The sequence below is a fragment of the Vidua chalybeata genome, chromosome 1, assembly GCF_026979565.1.
Source record: "Vidua chalybeata isolate OUT-0048 chromosome 1, bVidCha1 merged haplotype, whole genome shotgun sequence".
In the NCBI taxonomy this organism is placed as follows: Eukaryota; Metazoa; Chordata; class Aves; order Passeriformes; family Viduidae; genus Vidua; species Vidua chalybeata.
Window position 1 is genome coordinate 69366298 of NC_071530.1, and position 26658 is coordinate 69392955.

Here is a 26658-nt window from a genome sequence, read left to right on the forward strand (position 1 = left end):
TCTCAGAATAAAATACCTTATTTGGCTTGGGATATACATGCACTAACACTAAACATGGGAGTTACCTATAACCCAAGGGATGCCAGATTCCAATATGCCTATTCATTTCAGAACTGGCAGCAAACTCTGTAAGACTTCTTAAGAAACAAGGCATTGGTTCTATTTCCTAATTTGAAAATCCAGTTTTCAGATTTTACTACTAGAAATGTCAGACTAGCAGCTTTCCACCTGCTGGAAGGCTTTTTATATGTAGGCTAATGTGATAGATCATGTTAATTTGTAGCTAGGTTGCAGCCTAGGAACAGCATTGTCAAAGACAGAATATAAGTATATATTCATATTGGTCTTAATAATAACTTTGCCTAAATATCCCCTTTGTTCAGCTAATAGGTCTGTGCAGATTCAGTGCAACCTGAATTTTGAAACTGCACACAAAGAGGAGGACTCCGTAATATCATTCACTACATGTCAACGAATTAAGCATTATTCCCCTGTGCCCCAATGTCCCCAGTATCCATATCCTAACAGAATATCTTGTGACAAATCTAACCAGCAGATTCACAGAACAACCCAAACTTGATATGACCTCAAAGAAATGTTCCAAGAGGACAGTAAACCATGGATAAATGATTGAAATGTAATGCTTTTCCAAGTTAAAAAGCTTAAAAGTTATAAATTAAGCAAAAAGAAAACTCCAACTGCTGTTTTGTTTTTATAACAGAATAAAGAAAAAAATTAAGTCAGTATTCAGCTTTGTAAAAAGCTATCTAAATTGACGGGGAAAACCTAAAATCTCTCTTGTACATTAGAATAAAATAAAAGGCAATGACACATTCCTAAATGTCAAATATACATATATATATATAAAGGTAAAATAAAAATGTACCCTTGCCTTTTTGTTCCTTAACATAGCTCTCCTTACAGTTGTGCATGAGCTGCAGAATCCACTGATGTTGAGCACCAATGCACTGCCAAGCTGGGTCCCCAGGCGCATGAAGATCAGAAAGATACCTGTAAAATCCAGTCCAAAAATCACAGTTTTGACTTGACACCCTGAAGGCCTCATTAAAACAGACCAATCATGTACTAAGAAATACTTTTTCTTTTTTTACATAATTTTAAATATTCAAGAATAGGTATTAAGATACACTCACATCCACTGCAAACAGAATTTTTGCATTTGCCCTTTTTCAATTAGTGAGGCAAAAATTCCACCAAAAAAATTTATAGAAATAAAAACCTTTACTATCCTGTTAATATGAATTTCCAGTTGTGTCTCTAGTAAAGTATGCAGGAAACCAAACTCTTTATCTGCAAGGTTGCAGTTTAGTGCTTCAGATTTGAGGGAAACCAGTGATGGCATCTCAAGCACATAAAATACAGTATTTTTCTTCCTACTGTATGTGATTGTATCATCATGTAATCTTAACAAGTAATTACAGAAGGAATTAATTTCTGGCAGCTCATTAATTTTAGCACATGCATGCACAAACATATGTAAATCAAGCTCCTGGGTTGTCTTTTTGTTTGTTTATTTTGGTCTGGTGTTTTTTTGTCTACGCACAGTCTGAAAAAAGAGAAGGGGGAGAGATAACAAAAAGGATTGTGGCTTCTAATTTGCAGAAGCAAAATACTGTCTGTCTTTAGGGAGAGAAGAGTATTAGAAGCCAGCTGTTGTGATTTCGAAGAGAACACAAAGGGAAAGTAGTCTCATGTATGGCATTCAAGACTATCTGACAACGGGACTTCCAAAAGAGTATTTTCAAAAAGTTGTAGTTGCTCTACTGCCTGAGGCACTCTGTTATATTCTGCATTAATGAGACTCAGGACAAATTTTAAAAAGTCAAGATGCTAAAGGTGAACTACAGTGATAAATTATCTTAAGCAGTGCAGGGAATGTTTACTCCCTCACAAAAGCTGTTTTACTACAATAATACCTAATGTAAATTAGGACTGTGTTGAATTCTGTCTTCTTTGACAAATGTCTGTGGCACTTGAACAAAAAATAAACTTTCAAAGTAGGACTGGTTGGATGGATGAGAAAATTATACAACTAACCATTTTGACAGGGTGACATTTATAAATTATGAGTCCTTTTCAATGTTGTGGGGGCCTTTAGTCTTTTCTTAGGCACAAAACTAAAAAAAGAATTACCACTGGTCTTGAAATACATACATCTACTTGGCTGCTAAGTGCTATTTTATACTATTTCTGAATAGTATAAAATAATTATCAGTGTGAATACCCTAATACAATGAGAGGAAAATATGAATTGAAGCTTAATTATAAACATTAAATATCTGAAGGAGAAAACAACAGTGTTTTAGGTCTCGGTCAGCCTTCAACTTCAGAGACATACAAAACAAGAGTATCAGGGAAGAAAAACCCTCATAAAAACAGCAGGATTTATGCAAACTATTTTACAATTTGGATTTTGTTAGTTTCATTTTTGCTGAAGTCCCCTGAAGAAAATTTACTTCATACCTTGCCTTCAGAAAATTTACACTAATATACCCATGTATATTTAGAGTAGTGAAACTAATTTAACAATTTTGTAGGCTAGGATTCTGTTGATTCATTGGAACTAAATTATTCCACATTCATCCACTCCTCGCTCTTTATTATACTTCTACATGTGGAAGACATTTGGTTACATTAACACAGTCTGCTTTAACATAGGCTGGAGTACTTTTAAAGATTCAATAGTAAAAGTTCAAGGTAAGTGGCTAGAAGACAAAACACTCTAAAAACAACCAACCCCAAAACTCAAGCAAGAATCAATAAAACACAACCAGCCAAAAAAACCCCAGAAGAAACTCCAAACAAAAAGCCAGAATCAAGCACACATACCACATACAACACATGAGTCTTTAAAAGAAGCCTTAGAAAAGGTCCTAAGACCGGGCTTAGGTTAAGCAGCTGCGCTTTCAAGTTTTCAAGTGTCATATAGAAAAGGAATAGCCAGTGCCGCCTTCATAGACATAAAATGCATCTTAAAAACCAATTCCAATGAATAGGCAATGATAATGTAGCATCCAGAAGAATGAGAAGCACTTTACACAAATGCATACAGGTCACTGTAGTCATAAACTCACACAATGCAAAGGGACCCAAGACACCAACACCACACGTGGGCCTGTGCGACTGGGCCTCGTGCACACTCAAAACACTCAAGACCTCGTGCAGGTGTCTGAATTTCACAAATGCTTCCCGCACAGCATCTTTGGTCTGCTTCTTTTAGAATAACGGATAAAAACACTGAGACTGTCAAGATGCTCTGGGAGCCCTGGTAGCATCCAAATCTCAAAAGCTTTTTAAATAAAGCCATCAAATGTTCCAGAGCACTCTAAAGTTTGACACCAAGGACTGAAAGGTTGAAGTCTACATCAGCTCATCTCAGCAGCCCTACAACAGACATCAGTTTTGTGAAAAACAGGTAATCTCTAAATGTTAATGAAAATTGGGCAACTTGTTCATATTCATGAAATACATAGGAACTTCACTGTTTAGCCTGAACAGTAGAAGAGCCAATACCACTTTCAAACAACCGAACAGTCTGGATTAAAGCCTCCCTACCATCTGATTCAGGATGCTTCCATTTCAATGTCAAGTCAAGCTGAAGTGTTAATAAGGAATCTATTTCGAGGTATGCAAACTAGGAATGGTCATTTCAAACACAGCTTGCAATATGTCAGTTTAGGGAAAGTAACAAAATCTCAACATGCCTTAAAGATCTAAAAAATTAAATTCAAATCTCAATTATGCTGCATTAAATTGTTCTCATTCAAAAACTAGTTTTCAGTCCTTCAATAAACAATCCAGTACCATTCCATTGCCATTATCTATATAATCACGAAGTCTCAAAATATTCACAGTTTTACAACCAGTATTTAAACCATAGTAAAACTAGTCACTACCCTATTTAGGAAACATACAGATTTAACACCTTATGTCTGAGGAAGGCACTAGACAAGTGATTACCTTATATAACGTTTCTGATCATGCAATGTTGATGGAGTTTCAAGCAGCTTGTCCAACAAAAGTTCTCGTAAAGCTTCAATTCTGGTTTCAACTTCAGCATAATCTAGGAATAGGGAGCAGGAATAAATCCAATGTGTCCTTAAGCAGTGCCATGAACTGAAAATTATGTTATTTTCCTAGGGTATCAGACACTTCTGGAGTTAATGTGGAAATCAATATAAATCATTTTATAACAAGCCACATCTGAAAATATTATACATGACAGTTTTACGAAACCAGAGAATTAGACTTTCAAGTTTTTCCAACAATATGTGAGAAAGATACTCAAAGTCACGTTTTAATTACTGTAATCTTTTTTTATGTCCAATAATACCAAGCCTAAATAAATAAATAAAATTGGCTGTGATTTCACATTTCACAGTATATACCTCACTCAGAAAACTGGCTAGTAATATTGCCTAGAGTAATTGGCTGCTATAAATCCATAATTTGTATGGATGAAAATCTGTATCAAAACCACATAAAGCTCTTTGGTCTCCTATGTGGTTTTTAGTCTTTAAGCTAAAAAAAACCTGAAACCATTAAATAACAGAATCCGTATCTTACATTTTTTGAACACTTGAACCTCTGTCTTTCCGAAGAGGGACTTGGCTTTTTCGTAGTCATTAATAACCACATCATAATCGCCCTTAAAAACAAAACCAAGCATTTACATTTGTCAAGAAAAAGGGTAATGTCAAAAGGCTACTTTCAGCAAACAGAAAATTATTTTTAAAGTATTATACCTTCTGGATATTTCTTTCAATGTTTAAGGGAAGATTGAAAAGAAATTTAAAGCGCTGAAGAACATTAAGTGCGTTTCTTGTTGAATCAGCTTTGTCCTTGCGACCCAGCACTTCTTGAAATAAGGTATCTGCTGTGTTACTGGCTCCTATTTGAAAAAAGGGTGACAGTAAGAAAAAGTAAAGTAAGCAATCAGTTGAAATCACAGACAGATTTTCTTCGTTTTAATGAGTTATTCAAGGTTTTTTAGAGCAAATGAGTAATTATTGCCGATTTTCATATTTTTTTGTTCAACTGTGTTAACATTTTACAACTGCTGAAATTCTATTTCAAAGTGAACCACTTAGCATTTTAATGTGGTAAGACCCCTGTGCAATTAAAAACAATCACTGTTTCCTATTTCAAATGCTTAGCTTTGCTGTAGATATTTTATAGTTTGCTTTGGCTCCAGATGTACATTTTACAATCAAATTATGCATCTCGGGATATAGAAAAAGTCATAGAAAGCTTTACTTTTAAAATAAATATAATTACATTTTGGTAATTAATGTCAGAGCTTCTAAAGTTATCAATGGGTTTTGCAAACAATTTTTTAATGTTTTCTAGTCAAATCTTAAAAATTATTAACAATATTTGAGCCACTTAAAAGTACCGATGGTCAAGACAAAGACAACATCATGACTAAAAAAGTCTAACTAGCTGGTCACTGTAACAGAATGACCACGAACTGTCTTCACATTGCATTAAAACTCTCACTGGCTTCATCACACACAGGATGAAGCCTTAGTCAACAATTTCATGTCTCTATCATGTCTCTATATTATCTACGAATACTCTTCAATAAATACATTAGATATCACCCTAAAACTTGTTCTAACCAAACTAAAAAGCCTGCTATTTTCCAATAAATATTATTTCCTAACACAGAATAATAAAAATTAATTTATAGTAGAGAAGACTTACACTGCATATGAATATTTCCATTTTTCAACTTATGACTTACTTTTAATTGACCAAAACAAAACAAAAAAAAAAAAAAGGGGGAACCGCTTTAGCCTTTTTCATCATTGCATATAGAAGTTTCTACATTATCTGGTCTAGTGACTATACTTTAAGCAAAGATGAAAAAAATTACATCAGTCTCACTGGGTGGCTTGCATGCCATTTTCTCTAGTCAACACTGTGGGTGGCCTGCTCATGTTAAAAGTAGTCTTTGTAAAATAATTGTTATATCTAAATAATGTTTAAACTTTGTTGAAATTTTAAAGCCTTGATGTAAAAAAAAGTTTTGTCAGGACATCTATTTCCACCACATACTATTCAGCATAGAATACTTTAATCCATTATGGAGAAATGCACAATGAAAACAGTTAGCTGCACATTTAAGTACAGATCACTGTTAAAGTATGATTTTTCTCAAGGTTATAAGAAATGATTGTTTTGTAAATCCTTCTAGTAAGTAACATTTTGTTTGTTTGAATTCATGTTTCTTGTCCATTCTTTTAACAGCCCAGAAGCAATGTGCTGTATCTGGGAATTTTTTGATTTAATGCAAACCTTTTTTAAAAGGTAATTGACAACTGCAGGTAGACCACAGTGATTTCTATTTTCATCTCTTTATGAAATCCTCAATTCAGGTAAATGATTCATTTTTTTTTTAAAGAGTACTTTTTCTGTTTTATAAGAAATTGAAATATATAAAATTACTTATTACTGTATTAATGCAATTCAATACTTTATGCAAAACAGGTCTATCTTTTTAGAATTAAAATATTATAACATTTCTTCCCTCCCCATCCCTCCAAATCCTTTCTACAATAACAGTCTTTATCTCTTGATTACTGATGTACCATCCATGGATAAAGTTTCAGTTTTTATATTGACTAATTATGTTTTCAAAATGGATGGTTCATCTACAGTGCATGAATTTTTTTTACTTCAAAAATAAATCTCTAGTTATTCAACAGTTGTCTTAGAGCCTGACAAAAACCCTACATAAAGGAATTCGATTTATCTCCTTTAATATACAATTCATTAAATTAATTATAAGACTTTGTATGTTTTTAATAAAATAAATTTAATAGCTTGTTTAGCAATTAAATTGAGCAAAAATTTCAAACATCTATAATTCCAGCTAGAACACCAAACTGTTGTTTTACTATCTCATGCCATTTCAATTCAAGAATTTGTAACCCTCTTAACATACATTTTCCTCAGATGCTGTGGAAAACATGCTCATTTTTAAGGGTTTGTAACCAATCTCAGACAACAGCAGTTGTCTCTCAAAACATGCACCTACAGTCCACAAAATGCACAATTCAACTAAAGAATTAAAGTCATCTTTGAAAGCAGTCCCTGCTACTCATGGATTATGGAAGCTTTTCAATGGTCAGGCAAGAAACAAAGCTTTGATCCTAAACTACTTTGCATAATATTATTTACTCTTTTTAAATCCTTGTATTTCTACTGCCCTGCCTCCCACCATCATGACTTGCAAAGCATCGTGAGGAAAAGCAGCCAATTCTTTTCATAGCAGAGCCAAACTTCAAACCACTCTGAAGTGTCTGGCACAAGTTCCTTTACCGTTCCAGCCTGAAAAAGACAGTTTGCATTGTCTACATACAGAGTTCAGCCACCATTTATCAAATGAAACAGTAATTATCTATTATAGGTAAATTAGTCTTACATTAGTGTATATAGGAAAATATCACAGACCTAAATTTTTGCTTTTTAATTTAAAATCTGTCACACAATTTAGTACAAGGGAAAATGCTCTCCAAGGAATCTGTGCTCGGTGCATGACATGGCCTAAATACAGAGCACTGAGGATTGCACTGGAAAATTTCAACAAATGCTTCTTTTTCTCCTACCTAGATGTACCAAATATTCTGCACGCATAGACACATGCTACAGTCTTTATATAGAGGTGTGAGGCTTTATGTGGTGTTTTTTCATGATTTTTAAATTTTTTTGCAGTTTGTTTTTTTTCATTTTAGGCATCAAGTTGAGGAAATAACAATGTTCAAACTACACCTTTATTATGAGCATCAAGGAATCCCTACTGAAAAGGGCTAGAGCTGTTCAAAAAACCCCCTGCTTTCTTTGTGCTCTCCACACAAACACACATACAGTCACTGCTTTCTTCATACAAGAGAAGAAAAACAGTGAACTTCCATGTCACTTTCTTGATTCCATAAAACACAGTCAGACTTTCCAACACTTGAGTCAGCTATCTGCATGTCATTCCTGCTTATTGATACAGCAGTAAGGGAAACATCCCTTCCTCTGTGAAAAAAATCACAATGAAACAAAGTAAAATTATCTTGGCAGAAGTCCCAGAATTTAAAAAAAAAGAACTTTTTTGATCTGATGAAACACATACCATACTGCAGCAAATTCAAGCCATCTCTCTCAATGCAACCTTACAGCTAATACAGAGAGAGAAAAAGTACTGACAGCTTTTCAAGGTTTCTAGAAAGAATGCTCATGCCAAATAGTTTAAATGCCAGCACATTAAGTGAAAAAGATCCTGTCAATAGACCTCGTTACTGAAAATATCTTATAATTGGATTTTTTCTGCCTTTACTTGAACATCTCACAATCCTGGTATTTAGCTCAGCTCATCCTTCTACAGTTCTGTCTATCCATGTAGTTCCTCTGCTTTCCTCATCCACTCAAAATTGAGAGGCCACCAAAATTAATCTAAAGTAAATGCTTTAGGACACCTTTATTTTGATGTTTATTTGCTTTGTTATCACAAACACTGCCAAAAGTCATGGCAACCGCTGCTCCTTATTTCAAAAGATGCATTATCACAACCTGGAACCACTATCATGAAACAGGGAAGGGACCAGAGACTGTTTTCTACTTTCTACAATATTCCTAGGAAAATATTAAAGCCTGTTAGAAAGTCCAAAGTCCATAAATAGTTGCTGCTGGAAGGACAAAACTTACTGTTCAGTACATTCTCCAGTTTTTGCGTCATGGATCCTTCTACTTTTTCCGTTCCATCCGCTTCCAGTTTTTGATGGATTGCTAGAATAAAGTGTCTAGTTAAAATGCAGAACATTTTAATAGGTGGCAACACATTACATCAAAGTGACACTTTTAAACATTTTTAAAATTAAAGTGTTATTTTTATTTTTAGACACAAAAAATACAAACATGCTTCATGGCAGCAGAGCCTAGTTGAAGACAGGGCTTACAGCCAGATACTGCAGAATTTTAACCATTACTTTGACATAGACTTCTTGTACCTTCTTAAATGAGACAGTAATGCTTAAGGAAAAAACCCACAAACATATAGACAGAATAATCTATTAGTTATTATAATCTAAATTAGCTATCTTATACAGGTATTAATTAAAATTTGTGTTGTGAAAAATACCATTTAAACACATAATACTTCTGCTTTGCATGTCACTGATTGCACAAAAAAGAAATTACCAATAATTTAAGGTAGAAAGGGAGTCACTGGGAATCTGAATTATCCTAAAATCAAAGGCTAGAACATTCCCCCATCACTTCTTTTCATCTACAAAAAGGCACTCCTAAAATACAATTTAAGAGTTTCTTGAAGCATTAACCATTATCACAATGTTTCTGTGTAATTTTGCTCTAAACAACAGGAAAACAGAGGGGAGGTTTATTTTTTTTTTTTATTATGCTTTTTTTTTTAAGATGCTATTTTTCTCCTGTCCTAAAATGCCAAAATCCTGAACTCTTATTTCTGTGTGGTATTACTAAAGGAGGTGGAAATGCACAGTGCCAGCACTAATTTATTATTTTACTATAATTTACTCTAATTTCTTTTGCAGGGAGAAGGCACAACCTAATGACACTATCTTACTCTAAAAATATGAACAGTGAATGTAGTATAGATAGTCTTTTTTTCTACTTCTCCTCTCTCACACAGCCCTCCTTCCCTCTTCTACTGTTCTGCATAACCAGCACAAATCAGTATTTCTCTCTTTTAAAGTATTATTCCTGTGTATATGCAGCACATATAAAATCTGATTTTCCTTTGAAGTTTTTAATCTGATAATGTGTAAAATCTGCTCTATCAAATAGCCATCAACTCCTATTGCTTTAGATATATTTGAGGCTTAAAAAACTGTCCTACCTCTACTGGTTCTCAGTAGAATGAAGTGAAGCTAAGCTACCCTTGAAAACAGCAGTACCCAGTGCTTTGAAAAGATTAAGTAATGATATATTTTAGTTCAAAACACAGATACACTTCTGAAAGCAGCTTTTCCATTGTTCCAGCTTATCTTGCTCCAGTTTGTACGGCAGTGCAACCTGAGCTCCTCAGCTGGATTCTTTTAAGGTGAAACAAAGAAGCACTCTGAGACTACACCTGAGGTGCTGAAAAAATTCAATCCATTGAGTGAAATTTGAACTAGGTCTGAAATATTGCCATAAACTGCCCATACCATGCATACAGAGATGACATTGCCAACTGGTTTCCTCTCCAGTGCCATCCCTGCTTGCCCATGCCATGTAGATGCAAGCCAACAACTAAACAAGGACAGGAACCCTGGGGCCTCAGTCCTACTGCAAGGAGTGAGTGATGGTGGCTATTCTGAAATAGGATGGCCCTTTATAGTCTCCAGCCTCTTTCAAAGAAGGAATTTTCTTGGGGGGAGATAGAGGAAACAGGTGAGTAATGCCAGTGTGTTATTAAAAAAAGAAAAAGAGGAAAAAAAAGGAAAATTACATTATTCTCAAACATCCAAATGTGACCCTTCAATCCCTTGATCCTACACAAAGAATTACAGAAAGTCTTGCTTTCATGAAAATAGAAGAGCAACTCTATTTTCATTCTTAAAGTCATCAGAGAGGAAAAAAAAATCTAATTAGGACAACATACTTCTTAAGATAATCAACCCTGAAATGAAATGAACTAAAACTGACAGATTCATGCACATTTTAAGGAGAGACATCTATCTTAAAAGATGGTGTGATGTTAGCTGTTGCATATATTTTGTGTACAATGTGGACAGCACTTACCAACAAGAATACTTCTACAATTTTATAACAAAAGCATTAGCGGCTCTGCTGACATGATTCCAATTCTATATATAATTTTCAATCACAGGCAGCCAATGTAGTGCAATTAACTTTACATACTGAAAAGCAAGTTCAGCAGAACAGCAACCACAACATAAACAGACATTTTAAAGCCAAATGTTTTAAGTACTATTGGAATTACATCAAACTGTAATGATTTTAATTTACATATTTTGAAATCATTCTACGAAACATACTTTTGAAAGACACTTTAAAAATAGACGTGGATAAAAATCTAAGTTACATACTGCCTCAGAAGTTTTTAAAATATAGCATATTGGAACCATTAATTACATACCATTAATTGCTGACCAATGCAATATCACGTAGCTTCTGAAGGGGGCACACTGAAGCATTTCCAAAAGTGACCTGCAATATCTAAACCTCTATCAAAGCATACATACTGGCAACAAAAGGTAAAACATGACGAGGACTTCTTTCTTGTACATAAGTTTTGGAAGAGCACTATCTACTATGTTAGAACCTTCAGAAAGTCTCAAAATGTAACTTCTTATTATGTAGGCAGCTTATTTAGAAATTATGATGATATTAAAATTAAAATATCATGATCTTTAACCAGTTGCTGAAAGTTAAAATACATCTTTCCAAAGCAATTCTCTTTCTCCTCTTGTTCAGAAAAGAATATATAACAGCAATATACTATTCCCTCCTCTTCCTTTTAGAAGGCAGAAAGTAATTTCTTTTCATATTGGTAGCTATTGTGCATAGCAACCTGGAAAACAGTATTCAAGTATCTTAGTTTGAAAATTTTGATGTTGGAAACCCAGGAAGAACGGTCCTATTAAATCAATTCAAAATGCACATACAGACAGAGAAAAGTATGTCAGCAGTGCAAAAAAAAAAAAAAAAAAACAAAAACCCAAGGTGTTGAGTTTCAGAAATATGGAAAGCATTGCAGAGTACAGATAAAGGCATATTAAGCATATGAAACTAGGAGTGCAAAAAAAAAAAGGCATTTTTGAACCATTGTCTGAAATAAGGTATTTTAGGACATTCTGTAAAGTCTAAACCTACTTAAATTACTCGGTGTTGACACAATAAATTTATTATATTTCCTTCTACATGTTTAAGCTACTTTGTTTACTGTAGTTATTTTTACACATCATATTCTGATTTAGCAATAAAGAGCACATTCATTGTGTTCCAAGACTGAGTTACAAAAGAAAAGAAATCTTAAGTTTCCACAGTGAAAAAGGCTTTCTAATAAAGTCTGTGCTTACTCCATTTGCATCAAAGGATTTTGAAAAAGCTAAGTGCATGTTCTTTCCATGGAGACCAGACAAAAGTCTATAATTTAGAAGTTTAGACAAACGAAACTATATGCAGTCAAGGAAAGTACCTGTAGACCTCATCTTTGGAAGGAATCTAGTGATACTCAAGTTATTTTTTTCCTCTTAAAGCGCTAAATCCATCTAATAGCAGGAAGATACTGTTTGGGACAGCCTCTGCTCTACTGTACCCAAAAGGCTTCCTTTTGCTGGATCTAGCAATCACACAGCTGCAGGGCAGCTGCAAGGAGATAATTTGGCACAAAACTAACTCACTAAGGAAGAAATGTTGCTTTACTGATCAGTGAGCTTGTCTAAACCTTGCCTCAGTGGCAGCACTGCAGTATAAGGAAAGGAGCATATGCCCAAGGGAAGGTAGAAAGCCATCCTACTCTTCCTACACTACCCAGTACTTAAGGTTACCTTCAAATGCAATTTCTTACCCTTAACTTATCACTGGCTACAATAAGAAGACTAAGGAGAAAATTTTAGGTCTTTGAAGGCTTGAAGTAAAGGATGGATTGGATTTTTCTTGAACTGCCAGTTACCCTGGCTTTACCTGACACAAACTATACAAGCTGGAAAAGCAGTTGGAAACCTAGTAGAATCTGTTCTTATTTTTAGGAGATTTACTGTAAGAAGCATACAATAAATAAAATGAGAAAAGGCTACATCTGGATGCTTCAACTAAGGCCAGATAATTAACTGTACTTTGTATCACCTTTGCCAGTAAGTGTTCACATTTTCCACCTAAGTCAGGATATTTAGGCTTGCAAACTTCACAGCTGCAGGCAGATACTGATTAATAAGAGTGAAGAAACTAAGTTCAAAACTCACAACCTCTAACTGCGACTAAATACACCAGAACACATGCAATGTTCAATCTGGAAAATAAGCCATAATACAGGCCTTGTATTAAAATAAACAGTAATTAATTCATTACCACTTGTGTTGAAAACAATCTTAATCTAAGAAAGGATATGGAGTTTTTTGCTAGATTTATGGTAACCATGAATCTAGTAAATTAAACCACACTTGCCAGAATCATGCAGCTTTTGATTTGCAAATTTCATACTTCATTTCCTCATTAGATATTTTTAAAATGTATTTTGAGATAGGCACCAGGCGTGGCATTCTCAAAAGTTCCTCAGCCAAACTCTCAGCTCAAAGCAACACAGATGAACATTTTCTACCATTTTCTGACTAAAGGATGGCTAGAAATACATCTGGCATATCTGAAAAACTTACTGATTTTCATAGAATTGAGGTTAAAGAAAAAAGTACTTGAAATAAATCACATATCCTTTTAGTCAGATGCAGAAAACAGGAGGGGAAAAATACAAGAAGGGCAAGGCTGACTAAGCAAAGTATTTAAGAAGATCTGATGTGGTAACTAAGAACATGGCACCAAAGAACAGTAGTGGAGGAATAAAGAACACATGTTAGAACACTGCCAGGATTCATGCCCAATGCATGAATAAAATTGTCTTTGGTTTCCTTTATTGGAAGATTAACAATTTTTTGTAATTTTAACAAAATATAAGAAGGTTATTGATGAGGAGAATATCCCTATGTAAGGTAAAAGCTGCTCTGACTGGATTTAACAGGACTGCAGGGCTGCATATAAAGAGGAAAGCAATAAAGACAGCATGCCATGAATAGAGCTCCTAACACATTACTCTGTGAAAATCTTAAAAAAAAAAAAAAAGAAGTAGGTCTTTTTTCCTTTGGCCATTAGTTAATAGTGCGAAGTCTAGTTTGGTTTGGTCATTCCTGCAGTGCCCCTCGAAAATTCTAGATAGTTTTGTATTGGCATAGCAAACTTGGCTTTGTTTTGGTTAACATTATTAATCCTAGCAAAAATGACAAAATATTGAACTAAATGCAGTATTGTCTTAAGTTGCCTTTTTGTGTTTTGTTTCTCTAGCATTTACTTCTTCAAGCTTGTTTATCCAACACAGTGGAAAAAATCAAAGAAAATTGACAGATTTAACACGATATTTTAAGGTAACTGAAGTACAGTGCTAAGAAGGAAGGCTTTAATGATATATAAACCCCAAAAATTTTAGTCTAAAAACATTATGAGACCAGACAACTTGTTCTCAGATGGACTTATAATAAAGCAAGTCTGATATCTCTGGGCAAATATCTTGGAAATGGAAAATGTGGCTTATTGTTCTGCCTATGGATGCACTAAAAATTCCAGGACTGGATTCAGGCCTTTGCCAGAATACTTTTGAATTAAAGAGTACAGAAAATACTATTCTTGCTTTACTTTCTGCATCTGTGAAAGGTAAAAGTAGTAAAAATAAAAGCAGCTTTTAAATCTTGCATTTAAAAGACGGTATGGAAATCAAAATGGAATAATGTAGCATGAAATTAAGGTGGTTTTATGGCTTGCAGAATAAGTCTGGATCAAATTTAATCATAGGTAACTTTTTTGCACACTTGCAATTAATTGCAGAAATTGCTGTTTCAAAGTTGCAATTGTAAAATTTATTCCTCTTTTTACATGCTTTACTAATTTTCAAATTCAAACAAAAAAGTTAACTTTTCTGAAAAAAACCAAATTCATAAAATATGACAGCCACACAGTAACTATAAGCTGTCAAAACTACAACCCTTTGGATAGATTCTGCCAGCAATTAGCTCACATCTCTAAAACAATAAGTGATGAAGAAAAGCAGTCAGCATAAAAGCAGAGCTTGGGCAGAGAATCTTCACTAAGGCCTGTGACAATTGCTGCTATTTCCCACATTTTCTAATCAAATTTTCCCTTGCTTGAGACAAAAAAAAAAAAACCCAAAAAAAACCACCCAACTCCCTACACAACACCATGGTAGGACCTGCACCAAAGGAAAGTTTGAGCTTTTTATCAACTGTGATAACTTTTGCTTTTATAAAACTGCATTAAGGTAACAATTGGTCTGCTACAAAAATTGACTGTAAGAACTGCATGAAGAGGGAGCATTCACCAGAGACAAACTATCTACCGCCACTTAGATACTTTATTGCACCCCTTGGTCAGGTCATCTTTCTCTCAGAATACAGTTCTCAATTTAATGTCCCTCTTGTTATCTAGTGCTGAAAGATCAGAAGTTTTCAACAAGCAAAATTAAATTAAGTTTAATTTAATAAGGCTATTTTTAGAATGCCTAATTTAGCACATCTATTTTTTCATTTTGAATGCTGAGGAGGCCTATAAATGTAAGGAACAATATGAAGCAATGATAGTACTTATCCTTCTCATACAGTTTTTGTCTGTGAGTAGCACAAAGGTGATTCAAGTATTCAGATAGGAAGACCCATTTGGGAAGCTAGACAGTGAGCAGAGAGCACATCAGCTATTGCTTCATGATGAATACATGGAGGAATGATCATAATTCTTAACTTGAAATAATGCAACTTGCACCTGCTATGGGGCACACATATGCAGAGGAACTGCTACTCTGAAGTGACTCATATGCTCTCAGATGTATCTGATACATGCAGCATCTTTTTTTTTTATTCTTGCCACCTTGTTTCCATGGCTCTATTCTTTTTTATGCTCTACCAATTATCATCTTTAAAATCACTAGCTGTAACAGCAGACTGTTCTTACCCTGCAAAGATAATATTCTATCACTTGAAGGAGGAGGAGGAAGATAGCATTAATAGACTCACATCACACAGAGAATTAGAAACAGAGCTATTTCAGACATTTCAAGTCACCTGCACAACATTTAGGTAGCAATCATATATTTGAATTTGATTTACTCAAATTCATAGGTTTACCAAAAATCCATACTATTTGAAAAAATATACATGAGAGTAAAGTAAAGCAAAAGTGTGAATTAGATTTGTTACAAAACAGCAATGTGACAACAGCAAAACCCAGTACACCATCCCAATGCCACACTACCAAGCAAAAACAGTCATGCACTACCATTTAACTGGAAAAAAGAAAAACATTTCAAAATTAATCATAAATCTAGTTTGTAGAGAACCACTAATGAAAAATTGGGTTGGGTCAATATAATCTCTTTAAATTCAAATATAACAAAACTCCTCAAAAGTTTGAAGTAAAGGGACACATTTATCACAGACTAGCATCAGTTTGTAGCTTCTTAAATTCCCAGTCTCACTCAGAATTGAATATAGCTCAGGTGATATGTTTTGTTTTACTTTCAGAGGAAATGAATTTAACAGACATAATGGCAGCAGCACAGACTTAGTCAGCCTGAATCCAATCCTGGATCACTAACATGCTCATTCCAGAATGAGCCTTAGAGAATGAACTGTAAAAATAGTCTACAGGAAGGGGGAAAAAAAAAAAAACTAAATCCAAATAAAAAAAACAGGCATTGGCCAGATTAGGATCATTTCAGCCAGGTAATTTCAGCCATACCATCCTAGCTTACGTATTAAGAAAGGTAGTAGACAAAAGGCCAACTACAGACCAAGGTCCCTATCACACAGGTAATTCCCACAGGCCACATATCTGAACAGGAGCAGGAAAGGGAAAAGAGGAACAGTGCTGTAATAGCCAGCAGTGCTTCTTTTGTACAGACTTCTTGAAAATCACAAAAAATGTGTTTATAGTTGTACTTGCAAAAAAACTGTTGCCATGGCAAACTAGAGAGCCAAACCTAAACCTCAAATTTGCTCATGTTATCTGTGTTTTAAAGACATTACAGCATCTTCTTTACCTGCCAATAGAGATGTCATACTTACATGTTTTTGTATAAGTGAGTGACTAAAGTAGTCATTTCCCTATATTTTCCTGTCATTTAAATAAGAAGAAACTGCAGCCTTAGGTTCATTGCAAGAAGCATTAAAAAAAAATATACTGAAAGAAAATTAATTTGCTAACTTTCCTAATGACTTCTGTGTGGGACCCAATTTGCTCGTGATGGTAAATTATGTCTTAACTACAAACACATAAACAGCCACCCTTTTAGGAATGCTACTTTCTAGGTTGGAATTAGAATTACAGGAAATAAACCAGCTGAACTCCCGACACTGACAAGTAGGTCAAGTTGAGATAAACCCTGCTCCCCTCAGCTCAGTTTACAGCTCCCTTCAGCAGACGAAACAAACTTCCTGTTGAACATCTCCTCTGCAGAGTTACTGTCAAACTGTCAGCCAAGCTAACAGGCAGAGAGACATAGGGATCTGATAAGGCTATTCTGTTTTCCTAGAAATTAAACCAAACAAGAATGGGTTCTGGTCTATTTGAGCTCTTATTTTCTTAACAAACAGCCTCTAAATCACAAAATACAATAAAGATTTTAGGACTATTTTTATGCTTTCCATTGCTTATTTATGAAATATTAATAGTCATTTAAATGTGCAATAGCATCTGATAGTACACTTAAGATCAGACAGAACTTACTGGTCCTAACTAATGAAAAAAGCTGCACAATAGTCAGTAATTCAGGGTTTCCTTAATCAAGGTAGCATATTTGAAACAAACATTGTTAAATGTATATGAGTTTTAAAAAGCATGTATAAAAGGTGTAGAGGAGTATGAAGTAACTGGGGAAGCAAATGTTATACCTCCTAATGTGATCCTCTTATGAAAAGTTATCCTGTACTAATGTTGGGAGACTTAAGAGAAATAACTGCCCACAAGTAGCTCCGTTCTATAACTACAATGCAACAGACCTGCAGTTTACGAAGCATAACCACTGGGGTCAGAAGATGTGTTCTAAGATATCTGAGGGAAACACTGAGAGTCTAAATTTTTGCCCTCAAAAAACCCATATATTTAAAAAATAAATTAGATTTTAGAAATCTTGCCAAAGCAAGAGAGTTAAAAATATCTAAACCAAATTGAACCAACTGAGAAAATTTAAATCATATTGGAAGACAGACAAAATGTATTCATAAGGGTTTTCCCTTAAGTCACTTTTCATCTGTGACAGTTGTATGCTCAGCATCAAATAATAAAAGTTTGCAGAACAATGGCTATGTCCCTAAGAGTTTGTGCTGAAACAATTGTTCAGCTTTCAAATATAAACTACTACTCACTTCAGCTTTGTTGAAACGTGTACAAATTCTAGTTGCACTTTTCAAAGGAGCAAATAAGACAAAAAAATTCACCCTTAGGTGTGTAAGGGCAGAAAAGTGCCATCACATCATCTTGCACAATCACTGTCTAGCCAGATTATATTTTTAATTTAATGTTCTTCTGTTAAAAAGCTTGAATTTGATAACTGCATAATGAAGAAATAATAGGGGATTTGTTTGCATGTGGGTTTTTGTTTGGTGGTTTGTTGTTGTTGGTTTTTTAAAATCTTCATCTGAGCTGCTTCTTTAGAACAATGCTAATAATGCTTACACTTAATTCCCAGCATCTTTCATTTGAGAGAACTGTAATGATCAAATGTTCTGGAAAAACTTTGACATCTGGCAGTAGGGCTGGATGATAGCACCAAAGAAGTCCTTTTTTTGTTCTTGCTACTGGAAGCAACATCCAAGTTAACAGTTGACTGTACCTATCACAAGTTCAAGTCTTAAAAATGTATGCCATTTTTCCAGCTATACTCTCTCAAAAATATCCTGCATAAGGAGGAAGAACAGGCAAATACTGCATTCAAAACTGAAATTCATATGCAATAAGAGTGGGTTTATTGACTGAAAAGAAGCAAAAACTCTTCTGCACATGCACTTAGGATGACATTTCAACAGAGAGTGTGTATTAAAATGCTACAGAAGGCAGCTGTGACCTGTACTGTATCCTCATTAAGAATTTGGGTTCAGAATTTAAAAACTAAGTATTATATTGATGCTACCCTTGAACTTCACTGCTACAGTTTTGAATTTATAAGAGTGAGGCTTTAAGTCTATAATTTTTTTTTACAAGAGCATGAAGGCTATTCTTCGATTATACCACTTTAATTCACTGTATAAGCTGAAACTTGAATTCACTGTATAAGCTGTATTTTGAGCACAAAAGGGAGATCACTGAGGGGAAGAGAAAGCCAAGCCATTTTGGTTAGAGACAAAAAGTGACATCAAGAACCACTTGAGTAATCCCAAGTTTAAGTTCATAATTTAGCTGAAGGACTGCACTGTTAAACCCTGATTTTAGGTAAAAATAACACTGATAAAGATAAAAGATGTAAAACAATATTACAGCTTATAATTCCTTAAAAATTATTTTATTATTATTGAGATTATAGTAGTTAATAAACTAAATGAGGTTGCTTTCCCTATTATTATTTTACTAATATTTCTCACATTACTAGTTGCTTGTTGACCTCCTCATTTATCAGAAAATCAGTCTCCAAAGACAAAATGCTACTAAGAGGTGGAACAAAAGAAAATTACTCAGTTCTGCTCAGCTTTTCTAAAACCTCATAACATTTATGGTTTGCCTTATCTTTCTTCAAATCCTACTAGTATTTGCTGATCCAAAAAATAATCTTACAAGGTAATACTGTTAGCACTACTTTTTATCCATAGTAGCAACTTCTTGAAAACAGAACTTTCAGTCTTTTAGAGTATGTGATATTCCATATGCAAAGCAGATTTGGTTGTGAAAAACAAGCCAGATTTCAATATTTATTTGGGATTATGTTTAAGACAATTTAAGAAAAAAACAGGATTTCAGTATTTTCAAGATATAAAAATTACAAGGAAAGCCTATTATTTTTCCTAGCATTTAATAAAAATGCTTAAAAAGGTGAAACAATGCCAAGTAATGGTTCTTCTTAATGTCTTTTCCTACAAGTATCACCACATTCTTCAGATTTGCTGCTAAATCCTTAGTACTTCTGTTATTGAACCTAGTCAGATTTTGGCCAAAGGGGTCAACTACCAGGATGGATAATCAGTATAGTGCTAGATTACAACCTATTGGGGTGGTTTCCTGGGCACTGTTGCTGCTCTAGTGACCAGAGCCTCGCTAGACAGGACTACAGTAGCCTACAATGAGGTTTGACCTATGAGACATTTGATGCTTTAAGAGTGTGTCTGTGTGTGCCTATATACCATAAACATATATACATATAAATGGCAACTATGATAACCTCACTAGGGTGCTGCATTCTCCCAGTGGCAAGCAGAACAGAAAGGCTCTGATTTCCTATAGTAACAAGTGTCTGGATATTCATATAAGTATTACTGTCTGACTATGGAATAAAGCATCACAAAATCAAGTTTTTGCTGTTGCTACAGTTTACAAGTAATCTTAACTCCAGTTTAACACTTCTATTTCTTGCATTTGTGGTCTAAGCAATTTGATCAAATTACTTCAATTCCTGTAAGATACAGTTGGTGACATCCTTTGCAAATAAACCATATCAATTTGGTAGCCAGCTCTAGCTTGTGACCAACACAACAGAATTTGGGCTCATTATACAGTTTTAGTACAGACTGTGAAGAGAAACAGTATTTTTAGTATTAAATTCAACTATATATGCACATAAGTATTTTCTTTTATACTGTACTTAGCAAGTGCAAAGCATCTTTACCTGACAGAGCATCTTGTGCTTCAAAAAATGTGCTGAGACCTCCTTTCACATAAGCTAGACTCCCTTCATTTTTCTTATTGGCTTGTTTCTTCAAATTCACAACAGCCGTTTTGAGCTGATCAAAACTGAAAACAAACAAAAAAACCTCAGAGACATTTCAACAATAAGGTCAGCTAATAAATAAACAGAACAAACTACTTGGAAAATAAAGCCACTTACTTTCAGAACAACTAGTAAGGGCGAATTAATTGCTAATGAGTGCGCTTTTCAATAATGAAAGTTTATTCTTAGTCCAAAGATCTCAGTATTTTAGTTTCAACCCTAAACAGAGGGCACCCATCACTTGTGATGGAAGAGATTTCTTGATAATACAAGCTGGTCAAGATGTTTCTTCTAACAGTCTTTAGTATATTAAATAGGTGACAGTAGAATTCACTTCACTTAGTTCACAGTAGATTAACAACTGAGATTTACAAGTCTCTTTAATAATGACATTTGTTTAACTCTGCTGTTTTACTCACAATCCTTTCTTACTTTTGCTTCTGAATTCAGTCAATATTTTTATGTTGGTTTGGACATACAGTTCAGAATTTAATACAATACAATACATTAGTGCAAAATAAAGAAAAGCTAAACAGATTCCTGCTTTATGAAGGTATGGTTTTTATATGAATTTGCTGAAATATTTTTGAAAGACACTTCATAGGGCAATACTGATTGCCAACTCATTATTGTTGTTGGTATGGTAGCTTTCTTTTTTATCTGATTTTCCTAATATTTCTTAATTTTTGCCAGTTTACATTTGATTTCACACCATTTTTATACAAAAAAAAAAAAAAAACCCAAAAAAAAAAACTGCACTACACCTCTCTGAGGAGAGGGATCAAGGAAGTTGAAAAGTAAGACATAAGACAATTCCATCAATATTCTGCCCATTTTAAAAAGAGCTGATACAAAAAGACACATTAAGAGAACAAACCAAATTTTAGCCCAGGCAATGAGAAGGCTATCACCACCTGCTGGGAGACAAAGCACACTGGTGCACTTAAAAGCACTTTTCTTTTTATACTGATGATGTCACAAAATTTTGCTTAATTTTCTGTTTCCATCTGCTGGACAGAAATAACATTACTCATTACCTGGATTGGTCTACTTGGGCATATGTGAAGAACTTACCAGCAGCATTTTCAAAATAACGAAATCTGTACAGTTCTCCTTTTAAGCACTTTTTCATGTTACCTGATGATCTCACAGCATGTCAAAATAGTTTATTTCTATTTAATAGGATATTGCCAGGATTAAAAGAATTAGTAAAATGATGTTATACTGATTTCTTAAAAAGCACATCCTTCAAGGAAAAAACAGACATAAGCTAACCAAAACGTCAGTGCACCACACATTTACCATTTCCAATAGCTAAGGTTATGTAGAGGACAAGAACTAAACCACTGCTGTTTTTCCAGAAAAACAGCACAAATTATATGGGATGATATCTATACAATTACAGAATATTTTTAAGACTACACATGTTAAATTGGGAAAAAAAAGAAAACCAACAAAAACAGTTTTGCTTCTTCTTTATTTAAAGAGATAGCTATAGTTAGATTCAAAATATAACTGGATTCACCCTATCCTTTAAGCATTTATTCCTGTTGAGTTTTACACTGCTCTTGGACCTTCAACACTAAGATTTGGATATTATAAATGAATATAAATGGAGTTAATATGCAAAAAACTCCAGATTTCATTTAAAAGTACAAATTAACACTTTTTATGCCACTGGATGGAGAAGATCATTACTTGAAACTGTTAACATGCAAAGACACAAATTGATGGAATTTTTTTCAGGAAGAAGGATGAAATACTTAAGCTGATACTAGACAGAGTGTTAAAAATCTTTTTTTTTTCTAAAAGCATCTAACTCATTCAAGCTGTATAGCCACCAATATTTATCCTCTCCCGATGGAGAGGATAAATGTGGCTCCCGATGTAGCTCAGCTCTCACATCTTTCTTATAGCAGTGGTCACAGGTGGGCAAAGCACTTCAACTGCACCTTTAACAATGCCAAGGAGAATAATTATCTCCTTATCTTACCTAACACATTGCTGCTGATACATCCCAGAAGATGATTTTCACTGGACAGTCAACTTTGACAAACACTGGATTGTCTTCTGTAAGACTGCTTTCCAATCCCAGGTGTGTACTCTCCTGCCTGCCTTCCCCATACCCCTCTGAGTCTTGAATTCAACTATTTCACAATTGCTACAGCCACGGTTGCCACTGGTTATCACATCCCCTGCCATGCCTGTAAGAATCAGACGCAGAAGAGTAGCACCCCTGAAGGCCCACACTGCAGCTATGTTAGAAGTCATTCCCAGAACTCCTCACAAGCCTCTTGGGATTGCTGCCCCTCCTGTAAATATGAAGAACATTAAAGTCTTGTACAAGGACCATGGTCTGCTCTCTGGAAACTTCCCCAAGTTGCTTAAGGAAGATTTTGTTCACTTCCTCATGCCACTGCAATGTCACCCATTCCAGACTCCTGAAAAAGATCTCAACCATTCTGCTCCATCACAGGACCCATACATTTATTCCACCTGTTCTTCACATGAAGGGCAAGTCCCTCTCTTCTTTCCTGGGTGTCTTTTTCATGTAGCCTCTTGCTATCCATCCCAAAATACTATGTACATGAGCTATCCCACTTTATTCCAGCAGTATGTTTGTCTAATTCCACACAGAGTTCTGTCTCTTACTTGTTTCTCAGACAGCCCATGAGTGTGTTAAGGCACTTAAGGTTAGACACTTCCAGCTAATGTTGTAATTACCTACAGCATTCTTAATGCCATCACTGAACCCACAGGTAGCACTCTGTCCCTTCATTTAACTGCAGGCTATTATCACCATCCCCTGATATTCCAAATTTGAAGTCTTTTACACCAAAGTGCAAACCTGCTGGCAAAGATGCTCCCACTCTGCCACCCCACTTTTTCAAATTAACTCCATTTCTCACTAGCAGTCTTTGTTCAGCTACAGAAGCAAAAAGTGCTGCTGTTGAAACCAGCGGTACGGCCATCTGTGAATCTACAGGATGCATCCCTATTACCTGAAGCTTTCCCCTTCACATAAAAATCAAAGGAAATACCTAGGCTCCCACATTCTTTGCTGTTGTCCCCAGTCTGCAATCACTTGTGATCTGTTCTGCATCTCTCTGGGCAATGTCACTGGTGCCCACATGGATGAGCAACAAAGTGCAAACAGTCCCAGGGCCAAACAGAGAAAATTTTTTATAAAGACCTACATCAAAAGCTGTTTACTCTTTATCACTTTATTATCCCCTAATTTTTTTTTAAAAAACTTGTTGATCCTTGGAAGTTATCAGATTCTAACAGACAGAATTACTTTGGAATAAGTCCTCTCAGTTACTTGATTTCAAAAGATGCTGTCACTATATGTGTATTATTATCATGTTCTCTTGCTGACCCTTTAATGTACCATTATTTTGAGAGGAAATTTAAGTATTTCCCAAGCAGAGTAATGGTTATTTCTGGAGCTTCAAAAACCAAATATCCTCCCACCCCCAAAACCAAGAAGCAAACTAGTATTTCCCTTTAAAATACCAATCCGAGTATGTAGCTGAAAACAACCAAAGAAGCTCATCTTCTCTATTAAAAATGGCTTCCAGTATTATGTGAACACATAGCAGATGAAAGTTTTGGAATTCAGTTATACATGAAAAAAATGTATTTATATAATACATTCATGTAAGTACGCACTAGGAACTGTATTTCTAAATTAAGATCTTAATTGTCAAGATTTTAAGGGATTTACCTCAATGATCCTACTTGCTTGTCCAACTTCTGCTACTATAGCATTTTCCACAAGTGTTAACTACAACCTAATTGATACTAGCAATTCTAGTAATCTGTTCAGTGCCCATAACCTGTGTCTCTGTTCATGACTTAACACCTGGAGTTTCCACTCAAGACCGTGCTAACTTCTTGATTCCTAAAATTTGAAGAAAGACAGCTTCCATCTGAAATTGGGGGTAGGGGATAAAAAAAAAAATCACCATCATAATTTAGGTCTGGTTAAAAACAAGGTCTTTCTCAGAAGCAGATTAATCAAACTAGTTGATTCAAGTTTCAGGCCAAGCAGAAACACCAGAGACAATTATGACTATTTGCTGTAAATGCAAGCCACCATTGACACATCTACTGCACTAAGAAATACCATCGGTGACTTGCATCTAAAACAATTACTTATATGACAGCAACAAACCTTGTTGTTGAATGATTCTCAATCAGGTACCAGGCAGCAGAAAAGTTTTCACTTGTGAAATCAGCACTCATCCCAGGAAAGAGCGACTCTAAATCTTTTTGAGGAAATCTGCCCCTGAAAAATGAATATTCATTTCTTCAGTGAAACATAGCTTTGTAAACAGTTTACAATTAAAACATTCACAAAAAACCCCAAACTAACAACAAACACCAAATCATTTCCCTATAAGATGCGAACATTAACTTGTAACTCACCTTGAAATTAAATCTGCTATTACAGACACATATAACATGACTGGGAGAGACTGAAATCTGTTTTAAGTAAAACTAATTTTATATTTTTTATTTCATTATTACAAATAAAACAGAAATGCTGTTTGTACAAAATGCTTCTATTTAACTTTAAAATGGCAGGACATCAAAAGTTCGGCAGCTTGTAAATGATCTCACAAAATTATTGTCTATTGATTCCTGAGCAGCAGAAGTCACAGAAACATGAAAGGGTGAATATACACAGAATATACTTCCATTATATACAAACACTGGAAAAAGTTAAAATAATTCTCTTGCAAAACAGAACCCACTGATCTGTCTGTTCACCATACACAAAACAAAGGAAAAGCAGCCTTATCTCAAGTGGCAGCCAGCAGGTTCTGTTCGTTTTTATTCAGTCTTACAAATGCATGAAGAAACCATGTGAGCCAATTCCTTGTGAAAATATATTCGCTACAACAGCATTTTTAAAACTTTAAGTAGTTTCTGAGATACTCATCCAGAAAATGTATTCCATTTACTTTAAGTCTGTGTAATAAAAATATTTAAAGCACTTTTTGATGAAAATACGACAACCTTCATCCCTCAGTCTGGGAACACACTCAACACTTGGCCATATTCATTCCACCATGCACTCACTCAATACATCACCAGGTGCACTCCCTTCTCTCATCTTCACCACCAGCTACATCCCATCTTCAGAGATTAACTGTAGCAAACAAATTCACTTTTGGTCAGCCCTAATTGGGTCATCAGTCAGTCAGACTAGATGGACTTATGTCCCTTCCAAATGAAATAGTCTCATCTATTAAAAAAAAATATTCTATTTCATTTTTGGATCACAACATCCAACTCAAAAGACAATGAAGTCCCTCTCTGATGCTCACAAGTTAAGTGAGCTTTGCTGTACAAAGTATACCATAACCAAATGAAAATCTGCCATACTTTGCATTTGAGAGCAAACTTGGGTGGGAGTAGCAATCCAGAGTCAGTTATAAGAATCACATTTAACACACAGGGAAAGCCATTTAAATGGACACAAAAGCAGTGATTTGTTAGTTTTAGTTTTTTTCTGTAATCTAAACATGTTTCAAGATAGTTAAAGCTGTTTTTATTACAAAAAGCAAACAGCAGATTAAGTGAAACAAATCTAAAGGCAGGCACATTAAAAAGTACAATTATATAGAGAGGAGTTGTTTCCTGGAAGTTTCTTTTCGTATCCAAATGGCCATTAGCACAAGCAGGTACAAAGGACCTACGTACATAATGACATGGTACAGAAGTCTTTCATCAGTAGCACCTGATTACAGCAGGGGCATGAAACAATACTTTTTAAAAAACATTAAAAAATCAAATGACATGCAAGGAAAAGTGATGACAGATATAAAAAGTAGAGATACAGTGAAAACAGCGTGAGAAACAAATGCAGCAAGAAAAAATTAAACACATTTGCCTGTGTTCAATGAAAAAGTGATGATGTTAAAATAAAACTTTAAGACATAAGTAGTGAGATTCAGGATTTTCAA

The 26658-nt window shown here is 34.7% G+C and overlaps 1 protein-coding gene across 2 annotated transcripts in view; it reads right to left on the bottom strand.

Annotated features, from left to right (window-relative positions):
- EXOC2 (exocyst complex component 2) overlaps positions 1–26658 on the bottom strand; it is a 127706-nt gene that overhangs the window by 72443 nt on the left and 28605 nt on the right. The window contains exons 5-11 of one of the 2 annotated variants that reach the window (XM_053953851.1): positions 24861–24974; positions 20582–20706; positions 8719–8799; positions 4767–4912; positions 4588–4669; positions 3982–4084; positions 893–1011 (exon numbers count right to left, since the gene is read on the bottom strand). In XM_053953851.1, the coding sequence (XP_053809826.1) occupies positions 893–1011; positions 3982–4084; positions 4588–4669; positions 4767–4912; positions 8719–8799; positions 20582–20706; positions 24861–24974 (770 nt within the window). Of the gene's footprint in view, positions 1–886; positions 1012–3981; positions 4085–4587; positions 4670–4766; positions 4913–8718; positions 8800–20581; positions 20707–24860; positions 24975–26658 lie in introns of both variants that reach the window. The other variant, XM_053953842.1, reaches the window with a different exon arrangement.